This window comes from Chiloscyllium plagiosum, chromosome 22 (genome assembly GCF_004010195.1).
Source record: "Chiloscyllium plagiosum isolate BGI_BamShark_2017 chromosome 22, ASM401019v2, whole genome shotgun sequence".
NCBI classification, from domain to species: Eukaryota; Metazoa; Chordata; class Chondrichthyes; order Orectolobiformes; family Hemiscylliidae; genus Chiloscyllium; species Chiloscyllium plagiosum.
This window is the reverse complement of record NC_057731.1, coordinates 49,400,943-49,420,735: the sequence shown is the minus strand read 5'-3', so window position 1 is coordinate 49,420,735 and position 19,793 is coordinate 49,400,943. Positions and strand designations below refer to the sequence as shown.

Genomic DNA, 19,793 nt, shown 5'->3' with positions numbered 1-19,793 from the left:
CTGGGCAGCGTTTGGGGGCTCTATATTGACCCAAGCTGCAAGATAACTCGGTCAGGGATCCTCCCGAATCTGATCCGTGTTAGCAACACCAAACAGCCTCTCACACCTTTCACACTCCCCATTGATCACTATGACGACGCTGCTCCTTTAACAAGGTTAGGTTGTCCTTGGTTTTGTCTTCAGTGGGGTCGTAAATGGATAGATTCCGAAATGTCTGGGTTTATTTACTTGAAGAAGCTTTTAAGTTTTTAAACAAACCCTTGTACAATGGAAGGAGAGTGGCCAGTTCTCCCAGCTCAGTTTTCCTCTGGTTTAGTTTGGTTTTAGTAGTCTGGCTGTTCAGAGCTGCTGGTCAGTTTGAGGCTGCTGGTCACAGAAACAGCTCCAAGGAAGAAGGTGTTCCATGCTGAATCGCTCTGACATCTCTCTCTCTCTCTCTCTCTCTCTCCTGTAAAGACCCTGTGTTTGATTTTACCTGGTTTTGCCAAGGGATGTTTCTGGGGATTGTTGCAGGAATTTGGAACAGCATCATTAAGTTGGGATAATCTGTTGGGTTTTCAGAGAAGTTAAATTATTCTGTATTCCGTTCTCTTTTGTTTGTGTTTCATTTGGTAATCTTCTAAATAAATTCTGTTTTGTTTAAAACTAAGTGTTTGGGCCAGCTGCATCACTCCTGGACTATCCACTCTACACCTGCTTAAAACAACTCGCAAAGTTAGGGTCTGGCCTACCTTCTTCAAATGTTTCGAGGGGGTCTGGACTGGTCCATAACACCACTCAGGAGTGGAGTATTATAATTCCTTTCCCTAAATCCAGTATTACTGGACTTGTAGAGATGCTTAGCATGGAAACAGACCCTTCGGTCCAACTCCTCCATGCTGACCAGATATCCTAAATTAATCTAGTCCCATTCGCCAGCGCTTGGCCCATATCCCTCTAAACCCCTCCTCTTCATATACCCATCCAGATGCCTTTTAAATGTTGTAATTTTACCAGCCTCCACCACTTCCTCTGGCAGCTCATTCCATACACACATCACCCTCTGTGTGAAAAAGTTATCCCTCGGGTCCCTAATAAATCTTACCTCCTCCTTTTTAACCTATGCCCTCTAGTTCTGGACTCCCCCAACCCAAGGAAATGATATTGACTAGTTACCCTATCCATGCCCCTCATAATTTTGTAAACCTCTATAAGGTCACTCCTCAGCCTCCAATGCTCCAGGAAATCAGCCCCAGCCTATTCAACCTCTCCCTGTAGCTCAAACCCTCCAACCCTGGCAACATCCTTGTAAATCTTTTCTGAACCCTTTCAAGTTTCACAACATCCTTCCAATAGGAGGGAGACCCAGAATTGCACAGAATATTCCAAAAGTAGTCTAACCGATGTCCTGTATAGACACATGACCTCCCAACTGCTATACTCAATACTCTGACCAATAAAGGAAAGCATACCAAATGCCTTCTTCACTATCCTATCTACCTGCAAGTCTACTACTAAAACTGATGAAAAAATGAGTTTCCCAGGCAGTCAACATTGAATGGGTAGAGGTCATTAGGAAGCTGTTTGGCCCATTGAGCCCATGCCAACGCTCTGCAAGAGCAGTCTAGCTATTTCTACCTCTCCCCTGCCCCTTCCTCCAGAGCGCTGCGCTCTTTTTTGTTTCAAATAAAAATCCTGAATTCCATTCCAAAAGCTCCTGTTGAATCTGCTGTCTTTCCACCCAGTCCATTCCAGCTCCTGGCTACTCACTCTGTTATAAAAAATAATCCATGACTTGGAGGAGCTGGTGTTGGACTGGGGTGGACAAAGTTAAAAATCATCGAGGAGAAAGTGAGGACTGCAGATGCTGGAGATCAGAGCTGAAAATGCGTTGCTGGAAAAGCGCAGCAGGTCAGGCAGCATCCAAGGAGCAGGAGAATCGACGTTTCGGGCATGAGCCCTTCTTCAGGAATCATGATTCCTGAAGAAGGGCTCATGCCCGAAACGTCGATTCTCCTGCTCCTTGGATGCTGCCTGACCTGCTGCGCTTTTCCAGCAACACATTTTCAGCAAAGTTAAAAATCACACAACACCAAGTTATAGTCCAACCGGTTTATTTGGAAGCACTAGCTCTTGGAGCGTTGCTACTTCATCAGGTGGCTGTGGAGGAAGATCATAAGACAAAGAATTTATAGCAAAAGATTACAGTCTTATGCAACTGAAGCGATATATTGAACAAACCTAGATTGCTGTTGGGAGTGTATTGCTGGAAAAGCACAGCAGGTCAGGCAGCATCCGAGGAGCAGGAACATCGATGCTTCGAGCTGGAGCCCTTCATCAGAGGCCTCATTCCTGATGAAGGGCTCCAGCCTGTAACGTCGATTTTCCTGCTCCTCGGATGCTGCCTGACCTGCTGTGCTTTTCCAGCACCACACTCTCATATCTGATCTCCAGCATCTGCAGTCCTCACTGAAACCTAGATAGCTGTTAATAAGGTTTTCCTCCTGTCATCTCTGGTTCTTTTGTCAGTCACCTTTAGTCTGGGTCTGGTGGTTCTTAATCCAGTGGCCATTAGAAACATCTTCTCCCTACCTCCCCTGCTTAGATTTCTTGTAATTTGAAAGACCTCTTGTACAGTAAATGCAAGGTGTTGCATTTGGTAAAAACAAACAAGGGCAGGACTTACACAATTAAAAGTAGCCCCTTGCATAGTGTTGTAGAACAGAGAGAGCTAGGAGCTCAGATACATAATTGTTTGAAGTTTGCCTCACATACAGAGAGGGTGCTTGAGAAGGCATTTAGCACACCTGCCTGCATTGCTCAGACCTTTGAGTTTCGGAGTTGGAATGTCATGTTGAGGTTGTTCAGGATGTTGATGAGGCCTCTTCTGGAATACTGTGTCCAGTCCTGGTCACCCTGTTATAGGAGGGATGGTATTAAACTGGAGAGGGTTCAGAAGAGTCTTACTTCACCTGATGAAGGAGCAGCGCTCCAAAAGCTTGTGATTTCAAATGAACCTGTTGGGCTATAACCTGGTGCTGTGGGATTTCTGATTCTGTCCACAGAAGCTTCCAATTATTTCTAAAACTTTCTGTTTCGGTTTGACTTTCTGAATCCTTGGTATGATGTAAAATCAGGCCAAACATAATTTTGGGTTTCAGCATTTCTTGGAATCTTGAATTACCTGAGCAGTGCCTTCTGGGGCACCCATTCTCCCTTGAAATATAAATTTTCATTACCTTTCCTCAGCATTACAATATGTTAATGTCCAGATCTTGGTGTGTACAGAGAAATTTCAAAGTTTGCAGATGCCACAAAACTTGGAAGAATTGTAACCCATGAGGAGGAAAATGTGGAACTCCAAAGGAAATAGGCAAAGTTGACAGAGTAGGCAGAAGAATTTCAATGCGAAGAAGTGAGAGATAATGCACTTTGTTAAGAAGAACTTTGAAAGACAATGTAAGATAGAATGCATTATCCAAAGGGGACTGCAGGAACAGAGGGACCTGGATATCTACATGCACAGACCATTGGAAGTGACAGGACAAGTAACGAGAACAGTTAGTAAAGCATTCAGCATCCTCAACTTTATTACTAGGGACTGTGACAATACTATGGCTTTAAGAAGTGTATTTTGTCCTGGGTGTTTTTATGAAGAAAGGTTGGGACAGAAGAGCCAATTGGAGTACTCAGAGCCAATACAATAAACGGTTTGTGCGGCTTTGGGGTTTTTTTTTAAGATTGGCACAATAGAAGCAGCCTGAATGGGTGGGGTAAAACTCCTACAGAAACAGGATGTTTAGTTTTAGTTTTTAAGTGCCAGTTGCTGGGTTTGAAAGCTGCAGTAATCTCTCCCTGCTATTCTCTCTGTCTCTCTCACTCACTCACTCACTCACTCACTCACTCACTCACTCACTCACTCACACACACAGACAGAGTTTTCCCTTAATATTTGTCCTCCTAGACTTGAGAGCTACATCTAGTTTACTGAATTTGCCTTTGTCAAGTTTGTCTTTCTGGGATGTTAATGTATTGGGACAGTTACTGTTTAGTAATTAAATAATCTATTATTCTGTTAAGTTTTCCAACTGAGTTGTTATTCCAATTTCATCTTTCTTCTGTTGCTTTTTAAATAGAGTATCTGAATAAAGTGTCTACTGCTTCAAGACTGACAGTTTGACCAATTGAATTGCATCTGGAACGCAACACCTGGCACTTACCTTTAAAATAAAAAAAGGGACTAGGATATCTTCTTAATATATTTTGAGGGGGTTTGATCTGGCCCATAACTGGGCTTAGAGTGCAAGAACAAGGAAGTGATGTTGAACTTGTATAAGACACTTGTTAGATGTATTGTTGAAGGTACCACATTATAGGAAGGATGTGAACACATCGGAGAGAGTTGTTTATAAGAACGGTTCCAGCAATGAGAAACTTCGGGGTGACGAGGACAGACTGAAGACGCTGGGACTGTTCTCTTGGAGAGATGAAGGCTGACAGGAGATCAGATAGAGGTTTCCAGCATCATGAGTGGGCTTCACAAAGTAGATAGGGAGATATTCCCACTGGTAAAAGAGACTTGAAGGTGAGAGGAATACATTTAAAAAGGTGTGCAAAAGAAGCAAGGTTGATGTGAGGAAAAAAAAAATCTTTTAGTTAAGGTCTGGAATGCACTATCTGGAAATGTGGTGGAGGCAGTTTCAATTGATGCATTCAAGAGAGTATGGGATGATTATTTGGATATAGGTAGTGTACAGGAATGTGAGGGGAAGGCAGAAAATTAGTATTAGGGGATAGAACCAGTGCAGGGATGATGGGCTGAAGGGCCTTCTCCTGTGCTGTAACAATGCTGTGATTCTGAGTAACATTTTGCTAGGATGCCTGCTGTATGGTTGAAGTGGTTTCTAAATAAAATTGTTGCTGCATGTGCAGGTATTTTGGAAATCGATCCTATTGCTATGACAGACTTGGCAAGTACAATCTCGCACTCGAGGATGCTGAAACCTCCATCAGACTCGCTGCTGACTGGCCGAAAGGTTATTTCCGAAAGGGAAGAGCACTCGTTGGAATAAAGGTGAATGTATTCATCCACCACAGGTGCTGACAGCTCATTGATCCACTCTAGATTTTGTATGTTCTTTCCCTGCGTCTGTTTCATATCCTTTTACGAATCATTTGTTCCGCTAGAGGTTGGGGGGAGTGTGGGTGGGTAAATGGCAGGAATGTGGGATGTGGAGGGGGTGTATAATCAAGAGGAAGATGAACATTTAAGATGGGATGGAGAGGGGGTTAGATGGGGCTGGAAGGGGGTTCCTCAAGATTTGTTAATTTAATTTAACTTCAAATTTCACAACATGGTGCTCTGTCCTGGTCTGTTCCGTAATGATAACCATTCTGCTACAAATATAGAAGCACGTGTCTGAGTCGGTGAAAGACTTGACCTGGACACTGGATGAGCAACAAATGAGCAATTTAGTTGAATCATCCTCAAACTGTGCTCCTTGTTAGTGGTCAGAATCACAAAGGATTTTGATAAATTAATGAAGTGAGTCTACCTCCAAACGCTGAAGGTAACTTGTGAAAGAACCACACACAAGAAAGCCAAGGCAGTGAATAGTCTTATGGGGTCCAGATGTGACTCAGTCATAGACTTCGAAAGGGATTTAGAGTCATAGAGATACACAGCACAGATTCAGATCCTTTGGTCCAACTCATCCATGCCAACCAGATATCCTAAATAAATCTAGTCCCATTTGCTAGCATTTGACCTGTATCCCTCTAAATCCTTCCTGTTCATGTACCCATCCAGATGTCTTTTTAATCTTGTAATTGCTGTTCACAAGAGCTGACACATGCTTAATGATCTTCTTCTATCCCCCTCCCTCAAGGTGGCACGGAGGCTCAATGGTTAGCATTGCTGCCTCACAGCGCCAAGGACCTGGGTTCGATTTCACCCTCGGGTGACTGTCTGTGTGGAGTTTGCACGTTCTCCCTGTGTCTGCGTGGGTTTCCTCTGGGTGCTCTGGTTTCCTCCCACAGTCCAAAGATGTGCAGTTTAGGTGGATTAGCCGTGGGAAATTACCCATAGTGTTCAGGGATATGCGGGCTAGGTGGGTTCTCTAGGGGAAATGCAGGGTAGGGGGCTGGGTGGGACTCTCTTCGAAGATCAGTGTAGACTCAATGGTCTGCTTCCCACCGTAGGGATTCTATAATTCTACTATTATTGAGACATACAGCAAAGTACAGGTCGTTCTGTCATTGCTGATGAAGGACTTATGCCTGTAACGTCAACTGTCCTGCTCCTCAGATAGAGTCATAATCATAGAGATGTACAGCATGGAAACAAAACCTATGGTCTAACCCATCCATGCCGACCAGATATCCCAATCCAATCTAGTTCCACCTGCCAGCACCCGGCCCATATCCCTCCAAACCCTTCCTATTCATATACCCATCCAGTTGCCTTTTAAGTGGCGCAATTGTACCAGCCTCCACCACTTCCTCTGGTAGCTCATTCTATACACGTACCACCCTCTGCATGAAAATGTTGCCCCTTAGGTCTCTTTTATATCTTTCCCCTCTCACCCTAAACCTATGCCCTCTAGTTCTGGACTCCCCCACTCCAAGGAAAAGATTTTGTCCATTTATCCTATCCGTGCCCCTCTGCTGCCTGGCCTGCTGTGCTTTTCCAGCACCACACTCTCGACTCTGATCTCCAACATCTGCAGTTCTCACTTCCTTCTTCTGACCAAACTACACTAATCCCATTTCCCTGCTGTTGGCCCATAGCCTCCTATGTCCTGGCTTTTTAAGAGCTCACTCAGATGCTTCTTAAACGTTGCGAGGGTACCTGCCTGCATCACCCTCTTGGACAGTGTGTTTCACATATGTACCCAGTCTTGTTGAAATTGTTTTTGCTCAGAAACCCTCTAATCCACTTGCTCCTCGCCTTAAATGTATGCCGTCTAGTCTTAGACATATAACTGCCTTGCTAATGAATCCCAGCGCGAATGGTGGAGGCAAAAGTGATTCTACAGCTGTCCACAAGAGCAGCCAGATAGATACTTTTAATTAAACTGGTCCAATGTGTATGAAACACCTCTGGACTGCCTCATTACCACAGAGTGCAGTGGAGGTCGGGACGTTGGGTGCCTTCAAGGCAGAGATTGACACACTCTTGATTTCGCAAGGAATTAAGGGAGAGTGCAGGTAAGTGGAATTAAAACGCCCATCAGCCATGATTAAATGGTGGAGTGGACTCGATGGGCCGAATGGCCTTCCACTCCTATGGTCTTATGGACTGGGTGAGAGAGAGCCCGCACCTTCTGTTTGAGAGATCGAGTCTCTAACACCATACCATTAACGTCCCGACACTTTACTTACCTATCCCGGTGGGATTTGAATGAAGGGCATCCATCTGGGATTCTGCAATACTAGCCCAGAAACAGGCCACCGCTTCCCCCTCAAATAGTGACAGCTTTATCTTTCAATTGTGTTGAACCATCACCCTGTCAGTTACCAATGAAATCCACTGACCCATTGTAGACTGGGGAAGAACAGGCATGATTCTTTCACCAGATAGCTCTACAGTGCCCTCCCAGACAGCATGGATACAGATAGCAGCCAAGGGTCAAAAGTCTCACTGTCATCGGGATTAAGAAAGATCTTAAAATGAGCAAAAATGCCAAGGCGTAGCAAGCTCTCGAGTGAGTGCAGCTAGTTGGGATTTATGAGCTCGGAGCTGAGGAACACAATGCCAGAAGAATGAATTTGGGAAATGCTCAGCCATGTCAAATTCTGTTGGATAACTTGGGACATTTTACTGCATGAAAAGTGTTTTATAAATGTATCCATATTAAGTATGTGAATAACAGAATGGCCTGTTGTAACTCGAGAGCACTGTCAAGGACTCCTCTAATTCCATTGGAAAAGAGACAGAGAGATCCTCGGTTTCACATTGAGTTGGATGCAGAAAGAAGAAAAGGATAAGGATGTTTCAAATAGACTTGGGATTATTTAACTGCGAGATTGAGAATCTAACATTGAGGCCTTCTCCTTACAGAGGTACGCTGAGGCAGAATCTGCGTTCGAACTGGTCTTGCAGCTCGATAAAGACTGTGATGATGCTGTTAAGGAACTGTTCAAAGTTCGTATGTTTAGACTGATGGTAAAGGAGATATTTTTATTCAAATCTTTGCTGATTTTAGAAAAATTAATGATCGAGGCAACTCATATAAAAATAATTACTTTCTCATGTGTTGTCTGTAATTGCATGGATTATCATCAAAACTTCTTGCTGCGATTTACTGTAATGTGGAGCTTATGAATTGTATAATCATTGTATTACACTTCAGCAAGAGGACTTTAGCCATTTCTACTCTATAGCCCTGCAAGATCTCTCCCTTTAGGTTCTTATCAAATTCACTTTGGAAATTCGCAGTTGACTCTGCCTCTCCACTCACTCAAGCAGTGCTTTCTAATCTATTAAAAATGCGTTCCCTAGTATTCCCCCTCCTTCTTTTACCAATATCCTCTAGTTCTCAAACCTTCCACCAGGGGGAGCAGATTCCCCCATCTCTGCTGTCCAAACCTCTCATGAGTTCAAAGGCTTTGATTGAAACTTCCTTCAACATTGTATTCTAGAAGGCCATAAGTCATAGCAGCCGAAGGAGGCCATTCAGCCCGTTTAGTCTGCTCTGCCTTTCAAATAGATCTTGGCTGATCTGATAATCCTCAACTCCCCTTTGCTGCCTTATCCCCATATCCCTCGATTCCCGTTCTGATGAAAAATCTGTCTATGGCAGCCTTGATTATACTTAAGGACCCAACCTCAAGACCCCTCTGCGGTAAAGAATTCTACAGATTCTTGGCCATTTCAGAGGGCAGTTAAGAGTCAACCAGCTCACTGTGGGTCTGGAGTCCAGGCCTGACAACATAAGGAAGAAATTCCTCCTCACCTCTGTCTTAAACATGCAACCCCTTATTCTGAGATTAAGCCCTGTGGTCCTAGACACAGTCAAGTCCTCTAAAGAATCTTGTATGTTTCGATAAGGTCTCCTCTCAATTTTCTGGATTCCAATGAGTACAGGCCTGATCTACTCAGCCTCTCCTTATAAGACAGTACCTTCAACTCAGTAACAGCCCAATACCTCAAATGTCACTCTATCTTAGATAAGCAGCTAAAACAGTTTGCAATATTCTAATTATAGTCTTAAGAGCGCCTTGTATAGTTTTTAACAAAACTTCAATACTTTCATGTTCTATTCTCTTTGAAATAAAAGCCAACATTCGAATTGCCTTCCCTGTAACCCAGTGAACATGCATGAATACCACCTCAAAAGCCCCTGTGCAGTAGCTTTCTGCTGACTTGCCCCATTTAAATGATCTTCAACTCCTTTACCCTTCAATTAAAGAACAAAATATTCCCCTGGCTTCTCCAGTCTATTCACAGAACTGTCCCTGGATCTATTCTTGTAAAGCTTTACCCTCTTAAAATCTTCACATTTTTCTTAAAACATCAACATTTCCCATTCCTGGACACTAGGTGGTTCCTTGAAGGAGCATTCCTTGCAGTCTGTGAAACTCCTACCTACAGGAAAACCATTAATTAACCGACTGTGGGTCAAACAATTCACAATCCAGGTTTTAATGTGGGAAACACAGCACGCGGTGAACTCCCAGAAGCAGCGATAATACTGACTGAACAATTAGTTTTACTGATGTTGGGTTGAAGAACAGGACCTCCTGACCCCACCCATTCATTTCTCTGTAAGATAGTAGCATGGAATCTTTTGCACCCATCTGAGAGAGCATTTGGGTTTGTTGTTGAACACGTCATCTGAATTAGGGTGCTCTTATAGTTGCTGACTCTGGTACTGGTCTGAATTACGTGTTCACATTTCTGGAGCAGGACTTGAACCTATGACGCTCTCACTGAGCATAGAGAGCACTGTTAACCATGGGGAGTATTTATAACCTGCCGCCCAGTGTGTTTTATTGCAACAAGCACAAACTCAAAGTCTTGTCAAATGATAGCCTCACTGTTTAGTCACTGGTACCCTCCTCTTCAATCTTGACTGGATTACCTGACTATTTTCTGTCTGTCTTATTCAGGATTGACGGGGACATTCAGTAATTATATCGGCCTATTTTATCTTTTGCTGACGAGGATTACCCAAGGTACAGGACGGGACTCTAAATAGGCATCTCAACCTGTCTGAAACGTTCCTTCAGAGAGGCAACTTTCCCTGTAACTATGGGGAGTTGGAGTCAACAAACAGTCATTTTGGAGGTGGTTATTTGAGTGTGAGAGAACATATACTTTACATAATGCCCAGTCACACACATGTATCAAAACACTTCCATCAAATCCCGTTCACTCACAGAGGGGTGAGGAGGCAGAACCTTCTGCCACAAGTTGAGTGAACAGCACAGACATAATAGAGGACAGTTAGATAAATAAACAGAAGGATATCGCTAAGAGTGTGATGGCCATGGACAGGGTGAAAAGACAGCAGCTGTTCCCTATAGTTGAAGAGTCAATAACAAGTTTGACATAACTGGGTCCTGTCACCAAGCTCCCCCCCCACCTTTATTTACTCGTGCACAGTGCACTGGCTGTACCCAGCCAGCTCAGAGTCAGCCCTCAGCTGCGGAGATTCTATTCTCCTCGTTTTGTTTTAGGTGCAGTTAACTCACAGGCCTCAGTCCAAGCACTAAAAAGTGAAAACACATGCAAAAAGAAAGTGTGCAAGCACTAAAAAAACCATAGTGCAAAGGCCAAGCCCCACCATGAAATGATCATAGTCCTTGCCCAAAAAAACAAAAAAAGAGTAACACACAGGCTGCGACCAGCTAGTGAAATACCAAAACCATAGTTCCCCAGTGAAAACTAAACTGGAACACTATAGATTAGATTCCCTACAGTGTGGAAACAGGCCCTTCGGCCCAACAAGTCCACACCGACCCTCCGAAGAGTAACCCACCCAGACTCATTCCCCTACCCTGTATTTATTCCTGATTAATGCACCTAACACTACGGGCAATTTAGCACGGCCAATTCACCTGACCTGCACTTCGTTTGGACTATGGGAGGAAACCAGACCAAACCCACACTTTTACTGGGAGAATGTGAAAACTCCACACAGACAGTAGCCTGAGGCAGGAATCGAACCCGGGTCCCTGGCGCTGTGAGGCAGCAGTGTTGACCACTGAGCAACCTTGCCACCCAAACTGGCTGTGCAGTCAGCCAGCACAGAAATCCGTTTTTCAGACAAGAATAACAATAACACACTGGCTGTGGCCCAGCCAGCTCAGAGTCAGTCCTCAACTGAGGGGATTCCAATCCCTGGTTATATCGGTCAGCCAGGGCGCTCCTGGTTGGCCCAGGTTAACAGCCCCAATCAAGAACCTCGTGGTCAATGCAGTCAACCTGATTCCTGTCACTACAAAAGGGGCATTATATTCAGGTGGAAGGCAGGAGGTTCAGTGGGCATTTAATGACACTTTTTCTCCCCCAGAGGATGGTGGGAGTGTGGAGCCTGAGGGGTTTGTAGAGATGAGAAACCTCCCCAGACTTTAACCTATACTTGGATGAACATTTAAAATTCATAACATTGAAGGCTATGTGCCAAGTAGTGGAAATTGGGAGCAGTATAGATTAGATCAGCACAGACCCGATGGGCCAAAGGGCCTTTTCTCGAACCCTGTGACTCCATGTTTGTGTAAGATGAAGGGGAGGGAGAGGAGTCTCACAAGGAACATGAACACTAAGACAACCAGTTGTGACAAATTGGCTGTTTCACTGATATAAATACCTTATTATGTCAGACAGATGCTTGTCAAAATTCAGTGACTAGAATTCTTGAGCAGCTTATTGTCGGCAACCTGAATGAGTTGACCAAAATAATTGCATCAAAGACTTGGCAGAGAGCTTGATGGAGAAGGTAGTCCTGAGGCCAAACACTGGAACTGATGGCACTTGTGTGGAGTGCTGTCTTGATTACTTCTTTGTAACTGGTGGTTACTGCTCTCTTGTGGGATTTTCTTTTACAAGTTAATTTTTGTTTCTATTTGGATCCTGTTACTCTTTGTGTCGAGTGATGAATCATTAGATATGACCCACTGTCTCTAGACAAACGCAGTATAGGAACATTTATACATCTCCTTAATTGCTGCCAGCTCAGCAGAACACACCTCCACTAAGGTTAGCTTTGTTTTGAAAGATATATTAACAAAAATATTGGTGACACTCAAATGTACTTCTCTTCATAAGGGTAAGCAGAGTCAAATTAAATCTGGAGTAGGTGTATATTTTAATGTTGATGAGTGGTATTAAAATTGTTGAAGTCTTTTTTGGACGCTAGGTCATTTCTGTCCTTCTCTCTCCTCTTGGTCCGACGTTATATCTCAATGCAACCTCTCAGAGACCACCCAATCTGTATAACGGTCAGGATTCCCCACATTGACTATCTACTGGCAACTCCGTGCTGATGTTAGGCGCTGTGGGGCCCATTAGGATGCAGACTTGAGACCTCCCCGTGTTAAGTCATTGTAGGATATTTGCATCCAGTTGTGTGAGGGGCCCTACATTTCAGTCACAGGCCAGGAATGGGCCATTCAACGCTAAAGGTGCATGCATCTTCCTGCTTTTCATCTTATCCCTTCAGCAGAGCATTCTCTCCCCTTTTCCCCATGTGTTAATCTAGCTCTCCCTTGAGTGTTATCACCACGTGCCACATTCTGACCGTTTTCTACATAAATAGGTTTCTCCTGCACTGTTTATTGGTTTTAATAGTGACTATCCCTCATACTCTCGCCCACATGTGTAAGTTTCTTCTCTACGTCTATTCTGATCCGCGTTGGCTTGATTGGTTAACTAAATGTGTTCCCCAGTCTACGAGTGGCCCACTTTACATTTCAAACAGAAACCTGCAGAGAAACTGTGCAGAATGTTGGAATAGACGCAGAGAATGCTGGAGAAACTCAGCAGGTCTGGCAGCATCTGTGGAGAGAGAAACCGCGTTAGCATTCATCTAATGACTTGAAAGATTAACTCTGTTTCTGAATCCAGAGATGCTGCCCGACCTGCCGAGTTTCTCCATCCTTCTCTGTGTCTGTTTCAGATTTCTGGCATCTGCGGGACTTTGTGTTTGATCAAGTGGATAAGGTTTAACAGCGTCTCTTTTAATATTTGTTTCAGAACATGGGTTTCACTCAGCAACAAAGCTTAATGGCCCTCCAGCAGTATCAAACTGTCGAGGCTGCTCTACACTCTCGTTTAGAGTTGAATTGTGAGTATTTTTGACTTGCCCATTAGTTTCTCCAGCCAGTTCCTACCTGCTTGGTGTTTAGTGGACACCCTGAAAGGGTTCTGAATTGGAATGTTCTCCATTGTTCCACCACTCTTCCTCTTCTTCACTCCTCGTGCCACACGTTTAAGGGAAAGTCTTGATGTAGTGGGGTCTAGCCCAGGGCAAATGCTCTTGGGGTAGGGGTTCATGTCCTACCATCTCAGCTAGTGGAACTTATATTCAATCAATAAATCCAGAATATAAGGCTAATCTCTGTAATGGTGCCATGATTAGCGTCGCTGATGGTCATAAAGCCCCCACCTGGGTCACTCAGCTCCTTTTGGGAAGGAAATCTGCCGTCCTTACCTGGTCTGTCCTACGTGTTCCTGATGAAGAGCTTATGCCTGAAATGTCGATTCTCCTGCTCCCCAGATGCTGCCTGACCTGCTGTGCTTTCCCAGCACCACACATTTCGACTCTGATCTCCAGCATCTGCAGTCCTCACTTTCACCTATGTGTGACTCCAGCCCCACAGCATTGCGATTAACTCTAGGGTTGGGTTTGATGCTGAATTTGTGAATTTACGCTGGACATGAGGTTTTAATTCCTAATTTGTAACCTTCTTCCTATTTTCACAGTTCAACGGCCAAATTCTGGGACCTTGGAGATCCCTGAGGAAGAGGACTGTTTATACTTGATCGATTGTCCTGTAAATGGGGATCAAACTGAGTAGGTACCAAGTGTTTACTCTTGTGTGTGTGTTTTTTTCCCGTGTGTATGGAAGAAGGTAGGTGCATAGGCCAGCAGGGCGTTCATAGTTACAGCCTACCTTCCTCAGGCTCAGTGGGAATGTGCACAAGAGGATGTGAGAGTAAACCTCACCTTTAAGAGTTGACCCCAGATCGACACTGACACCTCAGGGTGGCACTGAGCAGGTGCTACATTGCCAGAAAGGTCAAAACGAGGCTTGTTCGCTTATAGAGCTGAAAAACTCTGTAACGTCTGCAAATATACTGCCTGCTCGTCTCTTCGCTGGTTGTGGGATCTTGCTGTGCACAAGCTGCCCGCTGTGACGGCGAATGTGACGACACTGATACTGAACGACAAACTTAAAGCCCTCCCCATCTGGGGTAGGGGTGCAAGGGTGTGTCACTTCTAAGGTGAGAAAGGGGTTTCTTTAAGCGAGAGGGTGCAGGGTGCAGACATGGTCAAGTGAAGCCCCCCACCGCCCCGTCACTGAGGGCCACCCTCTGGCCAGATCCCAAATCCTGCTTCTCACCAGCATCACCCTCCCCAAGATCCTCATCCCATCTCTCAATGTACAACAATGGACTTTCACAAAGGGATCACCAGAAAAGCCTCTCATTGACTGGGGGCCACTGGGGGTGTATGGAGATGGCATTGTGGCATCATGGAGTATAGCAGAGGCCCTTCAGTCCATCAAGTCTGTGCCACCAGAAATATACTACCCCCTGTACGAGTCCCACTTTTCCACATTAGGTCCGTAGCCAGATAGTCATCCAAATACAGAAAAACCTTGGTTATCCAAGCATTAATTATCCAAATTTCAGATTATTCAAACAAGAGTTCAAGCTCCCATAAAAATGTTATCCAAACAATCAATAAGGGTGGCATGGTGGCTCAGTGGTTAGCACTGCTGCCTCACAGCGCCAGGGGCCCGGGTTCAATTCCAGTCTCGGGCAACTATGTGTGTGGAGTTTGCACATTCTCTTGTGTCTGTGTGGGTTTCCTCCCAAAGGTGTGCAGGTTAGGGTGAATTGGCCATGCTAAATTGCCCATAGTGTTCAGGGATGTGTGAGTTAGGTGCATTAGTTGGGATAAATATAGGGTAGGGGAATGGGTGGGTCACTCTTCGGAGGTTGGGGGGGACTTGTTGAGCCGAAGGGCCTGTTTCCACACTGATTCTGTTCTAGTCAGTTATTCAAACAAAATAATCCCCTCCCCTCTCGTTCGGATAATTGAGGTTGTTCTGTACTTTGTAAAGGTTTCCCACCTGAACTACCCTCCCAGGTAATGTATTTCAGGTCCCCACCACCCTGCAGGTGAAAAATCTTTTCCACAAATTCTCCCCAACCTCCTGCCTTTCACTTTAAAATTATACCCCTTGTCACTGACCTTCAACTAAAGGAAACAACTGGTCTCATTCCACCCATTCAATGCCCTTCATAATGTCAAAAACCACACAACACTAGATTATAGTCCAGCAGGTTTATTTGGAAGTACCAGCTTTTGGAGCACTGCTCCTTCATCGGTGGTTGTGGAGTAGGATTGTAAGATCTCAGAAGACCTCCACCTCATAATGTCATCCATCTCTAACAGGTTCCTCCCTGCTCAACCTTCTGTGCTCTGAAGAGAAAAACCAGAACTTATCCAGCCTCTCCCTACTTCCGAAATGCTGCATCCCAAGCAGCATCCTGGTGAATCTCCATTTCCAGTGCAATCACAACCTCCCAGAGCTGAGTTGGTGGGGGAGGCAGGGTACTGATGAGCAAACTGTGTGAGGAAGGGTGCAATCTCTCGATCTCTGTGTTTGCGTTCCTGCAAGGCATTGTGGGGGTTGGCACAGATGTGTTTAAAGCTGGACATCCTTCCAAGACGGTATGGGAATCTTTGGTGAAGGGGCGTGTTTGATCTCCGCATTTTCTGTAGCAACTCCATGGCTCCCTGTTGGTTTACTAACTGGAGGCAGAAGACAGGCCCAACAGTGAGGGACCTCTTCACAGCGTTTCACTGAGAGGATTTTCTGTTACACAACTGAGAGAAAGTGAGGTTGGATGCTGAGCATCTGGCAGAGTGTGGTGAAGTTAATCTTCTTCATAAAACGAAGGGCAGAACGGAAAACAGCATTTGGGCTCGCCAAATCAACAGGAGCGTGTGGCTATGATTAAAGCTATTGGAAAACCCCCACAGGAATTTTACTTTCAGAAGGTCTTATTCGATAGAATTTGTTTTGCCTCAGTGTGGGGTGACTTTCAGGCTTGAGAATTCCTTTCTCCAACTCTGAATGATTACCTTGAGAAATCACATCGCCTCCCCTCCATTCTGTTTGTCTTTAGCTTGAGAGAAACAAAGAGGACTGGTGTAAAATTGAATGCTCCATAAGCATTTACTGGCTGATTTTTGCTACTCTTAATTTTAAAAGAAAATGCACAGATTATGTGCTTTCGGAAGCTGAATAATTGTGCCAGCCTCCACTACTTCCTCTGGCAGCTCATTCCATACACGTACCACCCTCTGTGTGAAAACATTACCCCTTGGGTCCCTTTTAAATATTTCCCCTCTCACCTTAAACCTATGCCCTCTAGTTCTGGACTCACCCACCCTAGAGAAAAGATCTTGAGTATTTGCCATATCCATGCCCCTCACGATTTTATAAACCTCTATAAGGTCAACCCTCAGCCTCTGACGCTCCAGTGAAAACAGCTCCAACCTGTTCAGCCTCTTCCTATAGCTCAAACCCTCCAACCCTGTCAACATCCTTGTAAATCTTTTCTGAACCCTTTCAAGTTTCACATCTTTCCTGTATCAGGGAGACCAGAATTGAACACACTATTCCAAACTGTGGCCTAACCAATGTCCTGTACAGATGCAAAATGACCTCCCAACTCCTATACTCAATACTCTGTCCAATATAGGAAAGCATACCAAATGCCTTCTTCACTGTCCTATCTATCTACAGTTCTACTTCCAAGGAACTATGAACCTGCACTGCAAGGTCTCTTTGTTCAGCAACACTCCCCAGGACCTTACCATTAAGTGTATAAGTCCTGCTAAGATTTATTTTTCCAAAATGCAGCACCTCGCATTTATCTAAATTAAACTCCATCTGCCACTCCTCAGCCCCTCGGCCCATCTGATCCAGATCCTGTTGTACTCTGAGGTAACCTTCTTCCATGTCCACTGCACATCCAATTTTGGTGCTATCTGCAAACCATGCCTCCTAGGTTCACATGCAAGTCATTTATATAAATTACAAAAAATAGTGGACCCAGCATCAATCCATGTGCCACACCGCTGGTCACAGGCCTCCATTCTTAAAAGCAACCTTCCACCACCACCCTCTATCTCCTATCTTTGAGCCAATTTTGTATCCAAATAGTTTACTCCCCCTGTATTACATGTGATAAATCAGCATGGCTATCCTTTTGGTGAAGAGTCTTGTTTTTGTCCAAGAAAATGATGACACGAGTGTAGGACATGTGGCAGTGTACAATATGAGCAGTTGTTTGATGGGACAGAACTTGAATCTTGCTGCAAAGAGAGACATTCGACTGATGTTTTCACACTTCAGGACACACACACAAGAATGCCAAATTTCAAACAATTGAACAGTACAGGAGAGAAGGCTGCTGATTGGTTGGCACATTGATTGTGATTAGCTGAGGTGTTGCCATGGAGAAAGATGGAAAATTTCAGATTCTGCACGTTCCGATTGCATGGATTTCCAAGGTTTTAGCAGGGAAGTACAAACATGTGAATATGCAAACATTGGAAATAGAAGCAGAAAAAAGCCATTTAGCCCCTCAAACCTACTCCACTACTCAATAAGATCACAGCTGATCTGCTCATGTTTCAAACTCCACATTCCCATCTACTCCTCGATTCCACTGCCTAACGAGAATCTATCCATCTTGCTTTCAAAACTATTCAATAATCATACCTGCACCTTGTCTTGAGGCAGACAGTTGCAAAGTTAAAGAAGCCTCTGAAAGAATCACCTCTGTCATAAAAGGGCTAACCCCAATTTTAAAAATGCAGGAAGCATTCTTTTACATATCCACCAGGGCAAGACCTTTTCAGGATCTTATACATTTCAATCAATTCGCTGCTCTCTCTTCTAGACTTTAGTGAAAACTAGTCCAACCATTTCTCATAAGACAACCTACTCATTCCAGAGATGAATCTGGTAAGCCACCTCTCAATGCATTTACATCCTTCCTAAGTGGACCAAAGCTGCACACTCGCTATTCAATATATGATCTGTATAATGCTCTGTCTAAATAATGTGGAGATGCTGGTGTTGGACTGGGGTGGACAAGGTCAGGGGTCACACGGCACCAGGTTATAGTCCAACAGGTTTATTTGAAATCACAAGCTTTCGGAGCGTTGCCCCTTCGTCAGGTGAGGTCACTTCAGGTCAAGTGCACTGAAAGCTTGTGGTTTCAAATAAACCTGTTGGACTACAACCTGGTGCCATGTGACGTTTGACTTAAGTGAAGCATCATATCTCCACTTTCATATTTGTTTTCTCTCGTAATAAAGGCTAACATCCTATTAGTCTTCTTGATAGCATGCCGTACCTGTGATCTAACCTTGCTGTGGATCAGCTTGCAATGAAACAGACTGTTTCTCCATTCCCAGAGGCATATCAGAGTAAATATTGTGCAATTGTCACTTGTACGGATTGCGCTTCAGTCCTCTGCTCTGATATAATCTTCCACTATTACCTCTACCACTATAATTCAGCATCGTTGTTGTTTCCCAAGGCATCATTAGACTGTGTTTTTTGTGGGACCCACATTAGTGTAACTGAAGCAAGCAGATCACAAACCATTAGATACCTTGACATTTTACTGAGTGTGTGTGATCATTGTAACCTTACTTGAGGTGGTGTGTTCCAACACGGGGTAAACCCTCCTGCTTAATTTAAAACCAGCAACACGGAAAAGGTTTATCGCATGCTATAATCTGTAAAATTTCAAGCGGCCAAGAACTATGTAAAGTAAAAATTAACAACTTTATTTCATAAAGTATAACAGAGAATAATTAACTAACAACTATGTACAAGTCCTTACTCTAACTTATCTGTTACCTTCTCTTCTATAATACTAGTCTGATAAAGCTCCCAATTAAGATTTATAAAACCAAATTTCTTATCTCAAAACCAGGCAGCTGTAGGCTCTTGTCTTTGGATCTTCCTGTGTCTGCTGTTCCCCTTGTTCAGAATTTCTGCGTCACAGGTTACTGATCGAAAAGGGACTTTTAAGGGAGAGGTTTTTTCAAGCAGTCTGGTACATGCTAGAATTGAGGATAAAGTGAGGTCTGCAGATGCTGGATGTCAGAGCTGGAGATGTGTTGCTGGAAAAGCGCAGCAGGTCAGGCAGCATCCAGGGAACAGGAGAATCGACGTTTCGGGCATAAGCCCTTCTTCAGGAATGAGGAAAGTTTGTCCAGCAGGCTAAGATAAAAGGTAGGGAGGAGGGACTTGGGGGAGGGGCGTCGGAAATGTGATAGGTGGAAAGAGGTCAAGGTGAGGGTGATAGGTCAGACGGGGGTGGGGGCGGAGAGGTCGGGAAGAAGATTGCAGGTTAGGAAGGCGGTGCTGAATTCGATGGATTTGACTGAGACAAGGTGGGGGGAGGGGAAATGAGGAAACTGGTGAAACCCGAGTTCATCCCTTGTGGTTGGAGAGTTCCTAGCCGGAAGATGAGGCGTTCCTCCTCCAACCGTCGTTTTGTTGTGGACTGACGATGGAGGAGTCCAAAGACCTGCATATCCTCA

The 19,793-nt window shown here is 44.4% G+C and overlaps 1 protein-coding gene across 3 annotated transcripts in view; it reads left to right on the top strand.

Annotated features, from left to right (window-relative positions):
* zgc:123010 (uncharacterized protein LOC641500 homolog) overlaps window positions 1–19,793 on the top strand; it is a 151,511-nt gene that overhangs the window by 101,943 nt on the left and 29,775 nt on the right. For all 3 annotated transcript variants that reach the window (XM_043713012.1, XM_043713011.1, XM_043713013.1), the window contains exons 9-12: window positions 4,912–5,053; window positions 8,042–8,146; window positions 13,181–13,271; window positions 13,910–14,000. In XM_043713012.1, the coding sequence (XP_043568947.1) occupies window positions 4,912–5,053; window positions 8,042–8,146; window positions 13,181–13,271; window positions 13,910–14,000 (429 nt within the window). The remainder of the gene's footprint in view (window positions 1–4,911; window positions 5,054–8,041; window positions 8,147–13,180; window positions 13,272–13,909; window positions 14,001–19,793) is intronic.